Genomic DNA, 15,249 nt, shown 5'->3' with positions numbered 1-15,249 from the left:
GCGTTTTTATCACGAAACTTCGAAGATTTCCATATTTCTTGAATCCGATTTTCATTGTTGGCAAGTCCACTACTCCAATTTGTGCATTTAGAGATCATATCGAGTGTAGTAAAAAAAAACTTCACTTATTACTTGTAGACCACTATTGGTACTTACTTCGTTCTTCGCCAGACAGTGTAGGATGGAGCACTGCTCGCTGCGCCAAACCGTCTATGGAAAGAATCGTTTGAAGGGATGACAGGCTTGAATAATAGACCTGCGGTGGTCATTCTGGTGGACAGTTAATCCTTGGGAAGGGCGATACCCTCTTAAATCTGTCATATCTCCTCCCATGGAAGAGAGATTGGCCCCCTAGAAAATAGTCACATCGTTTGTCGTGAAAGCCCTGTGGTCCCAGTTTCATCACCTTTAACTTCCGCGAATCAACCCATTTGAGCTAATCTTGAACGTTCTATGCGACCGAAAAAACGAAAGCTGTGGATGTGTTGGTTGGTCGGTCTGCTTGAGCCGAAGTATGATTTTTAAACTGAGAACACTGCATGGGTTCACATTAGCAGTGGAAATTGTCATGTGGGAAGTAGTTTTCGACTTTTCCTTACATTTACACGAAGTACACGTTAGTGGACGAGTCAATAGAGCGGAGTGGGGAGATCGTTTTGCCAAAGCTAATTGGTGTAACCCGAACTAGCACCAGTATATTTCCGAAAGATATTTTCTGGGAGCTCTCGCGTCCGTAGAATTATCTTTTCCAGGGATATCCTTCGACAAATTCCTCACTCTCCAACAAAAATTTCGCGATCGAAACCGAATCCTTGTGCTTTCACAGTGTGTTGTTTCTGGGTCTCTGTTACGCTCTGTCCCCCAAACAGTTTCTCTCGGCCTGGTGCAACCGCAGATTGTTGCGCCAAAGAGAATTTCCAACGAAGACAGATGGCTATGGCGGCGCCCTCAGGAATGCTGAGCTCCAAGGCGCACTTGCGAGAGTACTTCTACGTCTCTTCTTCTAGGTGAGCGCACAGACAGAGGGCAATGCCTTTGAAGGTTGCATGTGCGCGATCGCCTTGGTATCTCTTAGTGACACAGTCAGTTCATGGTTTCTCTTGTGAACGTGATGAAGTTTGTGATGAGATAGTGTCCGGTTTTTGTTTGAGTTTGAATTGGAGGAATTCTTCTGACGTCCACCGCGATGTTTTGTGTTCATCGAGTATCAGCATAAGTCGGTCTTCAGGTGCTGGAAAGAGCCTCCAAGTGTCCTTTGCGAAACCGTTATGCACGTCTACTCAATGGGCGAATCTGAGAAAAAGGGGTTCAGTCCATCCACGCCAATGTGTTGCTCCGCAGGTATTTTGAAAATCATTTACGGGTTCTTCTTCAGTCTACGAGTGCTAGGGGTTGTCAAATGGTCAGAATGTGGATTGATGCAACATGTAGGCAAAGGGAGTAGCCCAGTTCTTTTGAATAGCATCTTTTCTTCCAAACTCTTGGCAATCTCGTTGCGAATGTTTGTCGTTTTGGTTGGCGCCGAATTCTAATGTCAACTTGGAAACCTAATATCCCTTCGAAGTCATGATCTGAAATTGGCGTCTCCGTTCTGTCAAATGATGTTTGTAGATGCAATCTACAGACGCGGGAGCAAAGACAGAGGAAAATGTAGAGGAGAAAACTGAAGAGTACAGTGCAACCATGCAGCAAGCCATGGGCACATGTAAGCTACATCACCCTCTTATCCTCCATGCTGTAATCAATTTAATGTTAATTGGATCCCGAGTACAATTTACTCATTTTTAAGACACTGACAGTGCTGACGCCTGATACGTGTGGATGTAGCACTGGAGTACAGGCATGAGCTTGGGATGAATTACGCCCATGTATTGCCAGACCTCATTGTGGGCTCGTGTCTTCAGGTCAGTTCCTTATATGCACTTTGACAACCGAACACTTAATATTATATACCTGTTTTTATTAAGCTGCTTTTGCAATTCTGAAGATTTATTCGTATGCTCATGAAGTTAGTGTTTACTCAGACTCCTGCAGACGCAGACAAGCTGCAGAATGCAGATGTTGGAGTCGTATTCTGTCTGCAACAGGATCCCGATCTTGCGTATCCTTGAGAATACATATTCGCTACACGAGAATCTAGTTGGATATTAGGTTTCTATCTCTTTTGGGGGTTTTTATTGGGTTGTGACCAGGCATGCCATCCTTAATGAAACCTTAGATACTTTGGAGTAGATCTTTCAGCCATCCAACGTCGTGTGAATGAACTTGATGGGATCACGCACTATCGATGCGAGATAAGGTAGTTAGTGGCCTTCTCATCTAGTCGCTAATTGTCGTGATTATGCTAACTTTGATTGCAATCTAACGGAGGGATATGAGTGCTTTCTAATCTAGACTCTGGCTGAAAATGTTGAACAGAGACTTCGACCCGTACGATTTGCGGATGCGGTTACCAGTAGCCGTGGCCAAACTGCACCAGGCAATTGAAGCGAATAAGGGGAAGACCGCTTACGTGCATTGCACTGCTGGGCTTGGGCGGGCCCCTGGTGTTGCGGTTAGGATAACCTTCCTCGAATTATAATTGTGTAATCTTATTTACTTCTTTATTTTTATGTAGAAATACTTTTGGCCTTTGTACTCGTCTTTGTGACTGGAATGTGTTTCTGGAACTTGTTTCACTAGCACCTTCGTTCTGAATTCTATTACAATGATGTGCAGCTTGCTTACATGTATTGGCTACGTGGATTATCACTCAAAGAAGCAAATGTCCTTCTACAGGTAAACTAATCTCAGATACTGTTTATCTTAGTATCTGTTCAATGCACTTTCAAAAAGTGGTATTAACATGAAAATCCTTGAGAGGGTTGATCGTGTCTGTCTATTCTGTCGTGATGATCTGTTTACTGAAGTGAAGCTCTTTCTTAATTCAACTGACCTTCTCTTATTCGTAAATGAACTCAGAAAGTGAGGCGTTGCCATCCAAAGCTCGACTCAATTAGAGCTGCTACTGCGGATCTGGTTATTTTTCCACACCCTCCACCTAGTTGTATGTGAGCTGGGATTGCAATTCTCATCTCTACCTGTGTCATTATTGGGTTATTTACTTTTCGATAGAGGTTCCAGGCTCTTGAATGGCATGGTTTTATATCTCTTGAATTACTGCTGACTGGATTTCGTTTGTCTGATTAGTTGACGGATGGAGAAAAACAAGTTGTTGAGCTTCGCTGGTGGAGTGGACCTAAACACGTGGAGATCGCAGGTCTCGATGTAGGTTGGGGCCAGGTATACTTTTCTGTTGTAGATCGGAAATACTTGTCGAGATTGTACGTGCTGAATTGGTTGGTTGAAAAACTGCCGCTGAGAAGCACTATTGCTCGTTCACTAGTTTGCTCTCACATACGCTTCTTTCTTTTGCAGAAACTTCCATTGGAATATCGGCAAAATGAAAACCAATGGGTGCTAAGGCGGGAGGTGCCGGTAAGCTTTCATAACATGTGACCGCATGATTTTGTTTTATTCTAAGCATTTATCTGGCATCCCCTTAAACTCTCAACAAATACCTAAGATCACCCTGATTCTTCTTAACACACAGGTTGGAAGATACGAGTACAAGTATGTCGTAGACGGCGTTTGGATGACGAACTCTGAATCTCCCATGTCTCACCCGAACAGAGAAGGCCAAGTGAACAACGTTCTCGAGGTGATGAGCTGTACCAATCCATTTCTTTTTGGATTGAACGTTTATTTCAGAGCAGGTTGCAGGTCGTGGAGCTATCTAGACAGTTAGGAAGATTAGAAGATCTATACCAATGTGTATATGATACACATGGACCACATCTTCTGTTCTTGACAAATTAGGACCATATCACTCACTTCTTCTTACTCCATGTTGACTGCAGGTAACGGACAGTGGACAGAATGTGACGACCAGAACATTGCGGGAGCGATTGATGCAGGAAGATGCTGATCTTACTGCCGAAGAACGCATCAAAATTCGTGCAAAGCTGGAAGAGATTGCAATTACCGGAAAATGGTGAGCGAGCCCACAAGTCTTATGTTGTAGTTCATAATTACATGGCAAGTCCATAACATAGGAACTGTAAAATTTTATAACTGTTTTGGAAAACATCATATTATTTCGGGACAGTCCCATCAGTGCCCACTAGTGTTTTTCGAGGTGGGATTGTTCCTAATTTAGGAGAACGAAACTTTAAAAATAATCATAAATATTAATTAAAAAATTAACTCAAAACAGGTTAAGGGAAAAGTATTCATCTATAAGATTACAAATAAAGCTCTACTTTCCGGCCCTAGAGACTTCATATCTACAGTAGAATCTCAAACTAATAAAAAAAATATCACTGAATGAATTGTAAATACATCTTGAGTAAAAGAGTGTCTTTCGCTCTTTTGTGTACGTTCAAAAATTGTAAGGAAACAATCAATACTAAACCATTCAAACTTTCATATGTGATGTTCTACCTACCTATGACATTCTTTCAACCCTCAAATTTTGGAGTAAATAGTGATATAAGTTGTTATTTGAGCAACTTAAGAACACGGATCTCTGTTTTTTAGTATAAGTTCAACAGATGAGAAGCATTCCCTATTTGAAAGTGGAAGAGTGAAAGGATGAGAAAAACTTCACATTATGCAGTGTTGGAGAATCATCGTAGGTAAAAGTTTCATTATAATCTGCAAATTCGTGAACCAAAGGTAGGCAATGGTTCACAACCTAGTGTGACGTTGCTTTTTAGATGGTATCATAGCTTTACTTCCGGGTCGTGTTCACGTTTGTTGATCGCCTTGCGGCCAAGAGATTCATACACCAAGCAGATCAGTAGCTTAAGGTTTGGTCTGGTCATCCTCAGCCTCGAACATCTCCGCAGTCACACTGAACAGCGCGTCTTCCAATACGACCTCTGCCGTTTCTGCCAGGGCAGCCATAAATGAATGATCTGGTGAAGCTGGGTCTTCTTCCCCGTCCACCATTTCTGCACCTACAGCTCTTATCAACGCACTAGAGCGAGGAACTTTAGAATCTGGGGGCTTCCATGCCTTCTTCAAGATCAGTGATTGACCTTCTGAGTTGACGAATAGCGATGGTTTTGGTTCATCGGGGCTGCGTTGTGGTGCCGGTTGAGGATGCAGTTCGCCTTCTCCCAAACTCATGAACATCGCCGCAAAGACCTCATCCTCAGTCAACGGCCTGGGATACTCTTGTTGAAATTCTTCAAAACACAATTGCTTGCCTGTGTCCAATGTTGTAAAGGTCTCGTCATGAGTTTCATCATGTAAAGCCTCCTGTAGAAGCTGTAGCATCATGTCATTCACGAACTCAAATTGCACTTCAATGTCAGATCTTTCTTGTGGTGTCCACGGCAGCTTGTCTTCAGCTGAAAGTAGATCCTCTGTAGTTGGATGAAAGTGCTTTACCTCAATCTGCCCCAGCACTGTGAGGTAAAGAACGAAGTTGACGGCAGGTGGAGTGCGAACCACTTCGTCGTCCATTCGCTCATTGAAATGAAGATAAGGATTAGCTGCTAATTTTTGCAGTGCTAATTCCGATACTTTAGACCTGGACGCGATTGTTGACAGATTCAGGACCGACCGATGTTGGAAGTTTTTATTCCACATGAACGAACCAAGCTCCTTCGGCCAAGTGTCTATAATTATCTCTGAGCTGACTTCAGTGGGTGTGGAGGAACCAATAGTCATCGAGTTCTCAGGATCCACATGAAGGACGTTGATTTCAAGATGGAGGGTGGTCTCGAAAAGCTGTGGCCTCACTGCTGCAAGGAACTCAACTTTGCAGAGTAATCGTTTGCCTGGATCGAGGACTCCTCTCTCTGGCTCGACCGTAATCCGGCCTTCGAGCTGGTGCTCAGCGCCCTCACTCTTTCTCCACCAATATGCAATCTGCGGGAGTACTCAACTGTGTTCTTAGAAGGTGGCCTCAAGTATCTACCTTTACAAAGAGGATGGGTAGATATAAAGATGTCCGAAAGTAGTCAAAGACGAGGCATGCAAAATACGCAGAACTAACGAGAGCGAGTACGTACCGGAGTATCTGGCAAGCGATTTTGTAGACCCACTAATTTTTTGGTCGTTGAAAGCTCCTCTACGGTTCCAAATTCTAAAACATAGCTGGAGAGAGTGGCTGGAAGACCAGGCCATTCATGTGGTGTCCCTGTCATTCGAGGAGGATTACCATCGGTTGATGCTGGATCGTATGACTCACAGGGGCGGCGACCTCTTCCTTCAATTTTCAACACACCTCCTTCTCCAGATTCGACATAAACAGGGATTTCTGCTGAGTATGTCTTTGCTTCCAGAGGCTGGAAAAGCCAGTGAACCAAAATAGATTGTTGAGGAGGAATAATTCCTGTCGGGTTAAGGCACCAAAGCACTCGAAAGCCATGATTGTTTTTCTGCATTTGCACTAGAGGGGTCATATCCAACTCATATTTCATGTCAAGAGTACCAGTGTTGATGAGATCAGTCGTTTGAATGGGTGGGTTAACATCTCCCACAACCTGGGATTTTAAAAAGTGGGTGTCAGGTTGGTATATCAACACATGCGGGACCATTGCAATTGTTGTGCCTCTAAGATAAAAGTGCACAGATCGACCGTCGGTGATTTGAAGTATGGCTGGAAAGTCGTGCCGCCCTTCAATGTTTGCCAGATACGTGAATTTTACAAACGTTGTCTCTCCAGGTTCCAGCTTGCCTTTCCGAGGATCAATTCTGAAGTTTGGGCGCATTACCAAGAGGTCGCTTTCATGATCTGTGGGGGGCGCCTCTACTACCCAATTTTCTACATCAATATCTACGTCATTCCAAAGCCTGAATCTCCAGCTGACTGGCAAAGCTGTTCCACTTTGGAGCGCAAGCCACACAACAATAGAGCTTGTGCCCAGCTGTCGCACGCCAAAGTCCAAAACAAAGTCCTCAGGACTATCCTCTATAAGAGCTCCTAAACAAAACAACTCTTGGTACACCACCTCTCCATTTGGTCTTAAGACAATCTTACCTTCTTTCATTTCTCGGTTCCAGTTCCTAATCAATCGAGTACGGAAAAACTGAGGAGCACTTAGTCCATGTGCTCTAGCATCCACAACTTGAACTACTGGATGGATGGCATTCATGACAAGAGAACAAGTAGCCACGAACTCCAACGCCTTATCACTCTCATCATACAATGTCTCGTGTCCACCCACCTCTCGCAATTTTTGAAAGGTAGCATCCTCGAAACTCAAGTCTTTCGGAGGCAAGAATGTTTTACAAGTAATTTTGAAGTTAAAAAACTGTGCTTTTGTCGGGTGTAAAGTAGCAGTTATTGTACAAGTCGTGCCACCGCGTAAAATGCCTCTGTAGCAATCCAAAACCAGATGGAACGAATCATGACTGACACGAGGCCCATGATCACACTCCAACAAGAACCGCAAGTTTCCAACGCTTGGGTTATATAGCTTAAAATCCTGCTTGTGAGGAACTCCAGTTAGAACTGTTCCATAATCCACTTTACCAGGAGTAATACTAATTGATTGAGTAATCCCTGTCCCAGTCACAACTAAAAGAAACTCATCTACATCACAGCTTGTAACACCCTCAATCAGATGAGTATTATCTTGAACAAAAGCTTTTTCAAGGAAAGCTGCGTACAAGCAATGCACATTACAATAATAAAGCTTTTGTCTCTTCGGAAAGAAAGAAATCGCAATAGAACGTTTCTCTCCTGCTTTCAGAAGACCATATTCTGGCGTAATGCAGAAGATGTTGGCGCATTTTTCAGGAACCTGCCACTCAAAATTTGCGGGTATGGCACCCGAGTTAATGATTGATATGTTCAAAATAGCCTGAGTTCCGATACTCGTGGGCTTGAAACACACCGCTTGGTCCCATTTCTCCGACCTAACCTGCACCAAACAAGAAAGACGGTTTAGTGCTGGGAAATAACTCGGACATAATTTATTACTAGAATATGTGCTACCTGCAATACAGTAGGCGTGAACTACGACAATTCGGCAGCACTGGGAGAAAGAATACGAATGTAACACACTGAACATCAGCTTGGAATACTGAGACTTCATTGAGCACTGATTAATCGCAGATGAAGATACCTTCGCAATGTGGCTGGTGGCCGTAAGATTAACTTGCATTGTGGTGGTCACTGAGTCATTCAGGTGGACAACTACCCGTCCAAGACTAACTTTCGGTTCACCCGCATCAAACCTGAAGCTAATGATATTGAAGTCCTTCGGTGGAACCAATCCATGGGATGGTTTCATTCTAAATTCTGCAGGTAGGTGCTCGCTCATCCAGTGGTACCTGCAAGTAATATTCACTATATTTGGTCTACTCGAATGGCACTAATATGACAGTGTCCACAGAATTAGAACCATGTGGGTGGTAATGTCACCTCAGTTAGTATCCACGACTATCTATTTCTGAAAACATTGTGCTGTCGTGGACATCAAGGAAGAGGCAGCTCAAGCATAGATGCATGTCCAGTAACCTGAATTTTTAGCCAATGCGGGTGCACTTGGAATATTACCAACGAGATAGAAGGCAATGAGACGAGCTTTAGCTTCCGTTTTCTCCAAATCAATTGCACTTTTTGTATAAATATGATGATGAAACATGTAAAGAGAATGGATTGAGCTTTGAAGAAACAGAAACCTGAGAGGGGTATTGGCATCGTGATTATAGATCATAATATTTTGGAAAACCGACGTTCCTTTCGCAGCAGGTGGAAAGATAACGTCGTGCGTGGAAAGAGATGCTAAAGGTAGATAAATATGGGTCCTGTCTTGAAATGTATTTCCAGATGTGTGCAGAGTGGAAGACCAACACGGCACCACGTGATATGAAGTTGAAGTCCATGCGAAACACGAGATAAGCTGGTAGTAGAACATGTCAACCTACATATGAAAACCCCAGCTACCATAAGTGATTCTGCACAAAGTTGACTGCATGTTCGCTGCATAGGTCCCACTAACTACTTATCATTTAGACGCCCTAGAACATACAGCCTTTAACATCGGAGGGGAACTGCTGTTTACTTGTGTGGGCTTGAATGTGATACTGAACGGCACTGACACTCCTGCTGGAATTATGATCTTCTCAGGCATGATATTAAATACAGTTCTCGATTGTTCACACTCTTTCACCTTTGATTTTATCTCAAATCTACTGGCTACATTTTTGGCTCTATACGATGCGACATGTGGATGTTCAAACTCCCAAGGTACCAACCACATCACAGTAACAGGGTCTGCGAGATTGTTCTTCACATAAACAACTTGTTCAGGTGTTTCAACATTCGTTTTGCCAAGACCAAAGTCAAGATACTTTGTGCTCACAGTAACGGGGTCCCAATCCACCATTCTCCCCATGAAAAACTCTTCCCAACATTCAAAGGCTGATACTCTTCCTGTGGCTTCTTGCCTGTGGTACATAACCAAGCTGCCGTTGTTGTCGCTTATCTGCAACACAGAGCTTTCTCAGATTTAAACCTTACAGTGGGGAATCATGTTCAAAAGACCGTCTTTTTGAAACTAACAGATTAAGTTACCAACTCTTATTGGAATTATATGGTGAGTACAATTGGACTACATGCGGTCTAAACTGGAGGGCAGAAAACACGAAAGCGAGGGGGGAGAATATTTTTCGTGCATTGCAGGCATGAGAATCTTACCTGAATGTCCCATTCGTGAGGACGACCGAACACTTGACCCTCTTCTGCTTCAGCGTCAAGTAACATGTTGGCCAAAGCTCCCGAGGAAGCGCCAGGGCTGCGCATACCACTATTCCTGAACTTCATATGTTGCCCTGACGGAGTTTCAAGCCACGACCATTCGGGTGGATCATCTTTAGTGTCGTCTGTTGGATCTCCATAAAATATATCCATAGGGTCAAAATACATTGCTGCGGTTTCATCTTCATCGTCGTCCCGAAATGCAGCCAGCTCGGATACATCCTTTTTCAAAACGCGGGCCATCTCCCTTTCCGCTACAATGAGTTTCAAGTTCTCGCGATGTTCATAGACATGGTGCGGTAATATTGTCGCAGATCTCAATGCAACCTTGTAGCCCGTTCCCATCACATCTATGAAAAGTGGATATTGGTCTTGCACAATGATCAGGATACGTTTGTAGTAATTCGCCGTTTCTGTAGGTCGAAAATTACAATGAAGCAGTATCGATCTGTTTGCATTACATACTGCCCTTGGTTGTTGCCATTCAAAATATCGAACCTCGTCAGTAATGAATTGGAAGTGAACAGGAGCAGCAGAATGATTTTCTAAGGTGATAGTTCGATGGGAACAGCCGCCATTCTCCACACTACCAAAATCCATAAAAGGGACAGTGAGTTTAATTACAGGGCGAGTCGCCGTCCCTGAGCAAGCAAACAGGGCACGGCGAGCCTGAGATGTCACTACTTCAAACTGCTCGTAAGAGAAGGTTCCGGCTACAACTGGATGGTAAAGTACCTGCAACAGAGCGCAGAGCAGGCTCCTTACCATCGCATCCACCCAGTTACTCTTAAATGACCTGCATCAATGCATCTATTGGAACTTGCTGTAATAGTGTTAATGTACGCATTCCTTCAATACACCTACTCTCTCACCCTCCGGCGAAAAGTAACAACCCAAAAGTTTTTCAGAATACAGTCTTTTCTGCTCTGCAAAGACTTCAAACTATGTCTGACATGGCTTTCCTGAGATGCTTCGCAAAAAACACAAAAGTAGCTTTAACTATCGTTTTGGTAAACTGGGTCGTGAGTTTCAATAAACACAACATGAACTGCTGCACTATCTCGAAAGGTTCCTATTCATGAAACGCTCTAATTCCAGGTAAGCATAAATTTTAAAAATTCAAATCGTGAAGTAACACTACAAAAGGCAGGGGAGACAGAGAGGAGGGGCGGAACCTTGAGAGCAAGAAAAGAATTCGGCGGTATAGATCCTTTCATCGGGCTGATTGTAAACGCACTGCCATGACCATAGTACCATTCCTCAACTCTCTGAATGCTAAAATGAGCTGGCACGGAAGAGATGTTGGTCACCACTTGTTCCATTTCTTTCGATGTTCGGTTAAGAACGTCTCCAAATTCGACTACTTGCCAAAGCAGTGTAAGAAATGTGTATTTTCCAATGCCAAATAGTTTAACCTGACCCGTTGTCTTCGTCGTCGTCCCAAGACACGCCTGTAAAATTTGATTATTCCAGAATTTAGTACCTTTTTACTTCAAAAATCGTTGGTCACATAGCCAATATTATCTGCAAAGACGAAGATTTCCAGCTTTGTATGTTAGGCTAGCTGCGTTAATGTCGCTAAAGCTTATTGAAGAGAGTAGTAATATCATAACTACTATTCAGTCAAATAATGTGTTTTTTTCTCTCTTTTTTTTCTTTTTTCCTTCTTTTTTTTTTTTTTTTTTTTTTTTTTAAACCTTCATTTTTTAAGAACCTTCAGTCTTGCAATCACAAGAAACGGACACAGGATTAGAAAATCTCTTACGGTTCCCTTGTAAGCTGTTGCATCCTCTGGGCAGAAATGACAAGACGCGGTCGCAGTTTGTCCTGGTTTCAAATTTCCTTGAACAGGCGTTATTGAAAACGGATGCGTCACAGACACCCATTTAAACCCAACTATAAATTCTTGGTCATTGTGAATGTCAAACGTCTTTGTGGTGATATCTTTGACTGGACAGTACTTATAGTCAATGTGCACAGGAAGCCCCAGGTTTACGGAGGGAAGCAAGCCCCTTAAGTGCAAAGTGAAAGGTCCCTGCATGTGCCAGAACAACCTTTGGACTGTATTCACAGCAGTTGAAACTACACTTCCACCGCAAAGGAGACCTCTTATGCAATAGAAATGACAACTATTATAGAAACGAGGAAACGATATCCTGATTCATGTACGTGGCAAGTAACTAAATAATTGTTGAAAACATTTACTCTCCATCTATCATTTAGCAAATATTTGAAATTCTGAAACTATGCTCTCTCACGGCATGCGGAATACTCTCCAGATATTCTGGAACGTTTCGCAACCAGCTTGATAAAATGAGTATCGTACAAAACAGATGGCTCAGAGCCTGGATTGCATGTGAGCCACCTACAACCTGAGATATTCTACCTTTGATGCAATTGTATGGACGACATGCAGAGAAGAGCTTACCCGGGCTGTTCGGAAAGGGATTGTGCTAAAATATTCTTCAGTGCTCTCGGGGATGAAACAAATGATAATTGCAGCTGTCATGCCTGGATTCAACCTTGCGTGAGGTTCTTGAAAGTTAGTCTTAAAATAAGGTGAATCTGGCTCCACCCATCGTAATGTCTGCATTTCACAATTCGTAGCATGTGAAAAATCTAGATTTCGTTTCATCATGTCCATGATAAGAAAAGTAAATTGCAAGTTGTATAAAAAGCTGAGATACACACACACCGATATGTATATATATATATATATATATATATATACGCATGTACATGACAGTGAGTTGCAATCGTACACAAGCAGCTCAACCCCAGGAGCAAGTCATCAGTCTGGGAGTTGAAACATTGCATGTTAATTCAACATTTCTCACTTCATTCAGACCGAGTGATAGTTTATCATTGAGCAATAAACATATTGCTTGCGTCGGTTTTTGATTCTAGAGCAGATAGCTATGACATTCTTTCACTTCTTGCAGACATGCATACCTGCACTTTGTTTAATATGTTTTTCACATAAAAGGTCTTCTGGTGCTCGCGTCCAGGCCTCCATCTCTCCCATTCTACCTCACTTGGACAATCCAATTTAAGGCGAATTTTTCGTAGGTCTCTGTCGTTTTTAGAGTCCTTCACACCAAATCTTGAATTCAGATCTGTCATTTCGATCCTGTTCCAATTAAAGTAATAGTGAGTCAAAACAAACTTCCAACAGTTCAGGAAAAACAACGACTGCCACAGATACACCTCGCCGTAAAAGAGAAATCAAACATTCCGAGTTACACGTCTGACATCCGTTGATTCTAAAAACAATTCAACCATTTCACACAATTACGAAATGTAAGGCAACTAAGATTTTCTGGAACAATGCTCTGGCAGGATATTCGAAAAAGGACCAGTACACCATAGGATTGCACTAACCTCTAAAGAGTTCCAAGGTGGCCAGAATTTTTACAATAGATATCAGAAGAAAGATAATCCGCACTGAATTTTTCTTCTTACCACAAGGTTATGACCTGTAAAAATCAACGCTAAGGGTGAAAGATATTTACAAATTGAAGCTGAGAGGCTGGTAAAGTCCACGGCTCAATCAGTGCCGTATGCTTGTGAATAACACAGAGACGTTCTGGACAGGACTTCTTGGCCGAATTACCGCATCCGATTCATCACTTTGCATTTTCTTCAACGAAAAGTAAAAGAGGATAGAAAGAAGCTCCGCGCAATCCACAAAACTTCGCAGCAGAAAGAAATGATGCCAGAGCTTCTTATATTGCCCTGGTTCATCCACACCTCTCTGCAACATAGAAGGAGATGCTTCGTTGGGAATCGTGCTCTAAAATACGAAGATTATCAAAAGAACAAGAACAGCGACGTGTGCGAAATAAAAACCGTTGTAAAGAAAACTCGGAGCAGGAAACAACAATTCAAAAGTTCATGAACTCAAGTTTTCATGCATGAAATAGCACTAAAACTGCCACGATTAGATGCGAAAGAGTGTCGCGAAGCATCGGCAGATCCACATACACATGTATAGGCAATTGAGACAAGAGATTGTGCACGGCTTGGGCTGTGCAGCTCTGCGAAATAGGAACTGAAGCTCCTTCACATTGAACGCAACAAACGAACTCGCCATCAGGGGATCATGGTGGGTTGGATCGTCGAGGACGTTCATCCAACGGATGTCGTCCAATTCATGCCCTTTAGCCTCTGTGATTCATTCATCCACAGTGCGCTGAAAGTGAAATAATACCACACGGGTATGAGACGTTCCAAAATTATATACTCGAGGGCCATAAAACCGACCCCCAACGCGATTGTAAACAAACTCCACATCTGCATCACATAACATGAACTCAAGCCAATAATGTTAGAATCCCTTAAACCATGTCATGCCTCTGAACCAACCTATAGACTTTATTTAAACTGCCCTCACACAAACCCAAAAAGGCCCATTCCAAGCCCACCAATGATTGGCAAACTTTACAAGGATGAAGAGTATGGTTTAATGTGATGGAAGTGGATGGTTTTGCTCAAGCCTACTCCTTGATTCAGGGTTCAAATGCAAAAACTGCTTTGTTAATTTTTATCAATTATACCACTGCAGCAATTCATTTTTTTCTTATTTTATTTGGGAGCACATCAAAACCTTTTTTCTCCAAAAAAAAAAAAAAAAAAAAAAAAAAAACTGAGATAGCTGAAAAACCTTAAGTTGACGGTTTAAGGTAGTCTGACATTAAATTAAAGCATTTTGAGCAACTTTGAACTGATTAGTTAGATAGACAGTTTGAATGAATGAATGTATCTCACTCAAACATACTTTCACATCCTCTGTTTCATTTTCTTTAGGATGCTACAGATGCAGTTTATCACATTTGAAACTTAACATTAAATACTAAAAAAAACCTTTATTCATTTATTTATTTTTGTCTTTAGGGCATTTCTACCCCCACTTAAATGGATTACTTAAAGCATATGAATCGTCAAACAACTTGAGCACAATAAAAATTCAAAATAAGTTATCAACAGATTGATTTGTTGTGTTAAAAAGTGGATTCAATCCATTTTTTGAACCAACGTGATTGATATACGTTGAATTTATATCAGTAAAAAAATATATCAAAATATGTAAAAGCATCTTATGTCTTAATAGAATTTATAAGGAGTCATTGATCTGTGTAATACAATTTTAAAGAAGACATTTGGTCAATTTTTTAACATAGAATGTACATCTGCTTGGTTTTTTTTGTAATTGCTTTTGTAATTTAAAAATAAAATAAAATAAAAATCACTCAGGTTAAAATTCAAAATAAAATAAAATAAAAATTAGTATCCTAAATAAGTATTTGTAAACGGTATAATTGTGGTTGTGTACATGTTTTCTATTAGTTTGTTTGTTTTCTTTCTTTCTATACCATCATAATTTACTTTCTGTAAATCCAAAATTTCCTCCTTGTTAGATCTTTTAAACGTACTTGGTTCACCAGACCTAATTCCCTCACATGCCTAAATTTTCAATTCTGAGAAACAGG

At 41.8% G+C, this 15,249-nt stretch overlaps 2 protein-coding genes across 7 annotated transcripts; one reads left to right on the top strand and one right to left on the bottom strand.

The window, feature by feature from the left end:
• Nucleotides 1-19: 19 nt before the first annotated feature.
• Nucleotides 20-4,146, top strand: LOC112293699 (phosphoglucan phosphatase DSP4, amyloplastic). Of its 2 annotated transcripts, none has more exons than XM_024543425.3 (13): nucleotides 20-1,007; nucleotides 1,212-1,341; nucleotides 1,612-1,705; nucleotides 1,828-1,904; nucleotides 2,025-2,101; nucleotides 2,219-2,299; nucleotides 2,419-2,554; nucleotides 2,719-2,778; nucleotides 2,962-3,018; nucleotides 3,190-3,282; nucleotides 3,418-3,477; nucleotides 3,593-3,700; nucleotides 3,900-4,146. In XM_024543425.3, exons 1-13 carry the CDS (start codon nucleotides 931-933, stop codon nucleotides 4,035-4,037), a joined length of 1,188 nt encoding a protein of 395 aa, XP_024399193.1. In that variant the 5' UTR covers nucleotides 20-930; the 3' UTR covers nucleotides 4,038-4,146. The 2 variants fall into 2 exon arrangements, with proteins under 2 accessions (XP_024399193.1, XP_024399194.1); XM_024543426.3 differs by having other exon boundaries at nucleotides 444-1,007; nucleotides 3,190-3,267.
• A 63-nt stretch (nucleotides 4,147-4,209) lies between these two features.
• On the bottom strand, nucleotides 4,210-13,410 carry LOC112293584 (cilia- and flagella-associated protein 65). 5 transcript variants are annotated; one of them, XM_024543203.3, is made up of 11 exons: nucleotides 13,273-13,410; nucleotides 12,713-12,890; nucleotides 12,189-12,347; nucleotides 11,526-11,795; nucleotides 10,936-11,211; nucleotides 9,701-10,495; nucleotides 9,066-9,488; nucleotides 8,683-8,924; nucleotides 8,124-8,331; nucleotides 6,063-7,919; nucleotides 4,210-5,919 (listed from the first exon to the last, which is right to left on the bottom strand). In XM_024543203.3, exons 2-11 carry the CDS (start codon nucleotides 12,881-12,883, stop codon nucleotides 4,846-4,848), a joined length of 5,475 nt encoding a protein of 1,824 aa, XP_024398971.1. In that variant the 5' UTR covers nucleotides 12,884-12,890; nucleotides 13,273-13,410; the 3' UTR covers nucleotides 4,210-4,845. The 5 variants fall into 5 exon arrangements, with proteins under 5 accessions (XP_024398971.1, XP_073395971.1, XP_073395972.1 ...); XM_073539870.2 differs by having other exon boundaries at nucleotides 13,142-13,279; XM_073539871.2 differs by lacking the exons at nucleotides 11,526-11,795; nucleotides 12,189-12,347; nucleotides 12,713-12,890; nucleotides 13,273-13,410 and having other exon boundaries at nucleotides 9,701-10,556; nucleotides 10,936-11,075.
• Between the last annotated feature and the right edge of the window lie 1,839 nt (nucleotides 13,411-15,249).

Source organism: Physcomitrium patens, chromosome 16, assembly GCF_059467195.1.
Source record: "Physcomitrium patens ecotype Gransden chromosome 16, ASM5946719v1, whole genome shotgun sequence".
Lineage (NCBI taxonomy): Eukaryota > Viridiplantae > Streptophyta > Bryopsida > Funariales > Funariaceae > Physcomitrium > Physcomitrium patens.
Note: the sequence above shows the minus strand (reverse complement) of the source record. Positions and strands in the feature narration are given on the sequence as shown.

Coding starts and splice junctions, on each gene's coding strand:
- LOC112293699 (XM_024543425.3), top strand. CDS start 931: ATGGCTATGGCGGCGCCCTCAGGAATGCTGAGCTCCAAGGCGCACTTG. Junction 1,342..1,611: donor GCCAATGTGTTGCTCCGCAG/GTATTTTGAAAA, acceptor TGATGTTTGTAG/ATGCAATCTACAGACGCGGG. Junction 2,555..2,718: donor GGCGGGCCCCTGGTGTTGCG/GTTAGGATAACC, acceptor AATGATGTGCAG/CTTGCTTACATGTATTGGCT.
- LOC112293584 (XM_024543203.3), bottom strand. CDS start 12,883: ATGACAGATCTGAATTCAAGATTTGGTGTGAAGGACTCTAAAAACGAC. Junction 12,348..12,712: donor ACATATTAAACAAAGTGCAG/GTATGCATGTCT, acceptor TGTGAAATGCAG/ACATTACGATGGGTGGAGCC. Junction 11,212..11,525: donor CAACAGCTTACAAGGGAACC/GTAAGAGATTTT, acceptor CAAATTTTACAG/GCGTGTCTTGGGACGACGAC.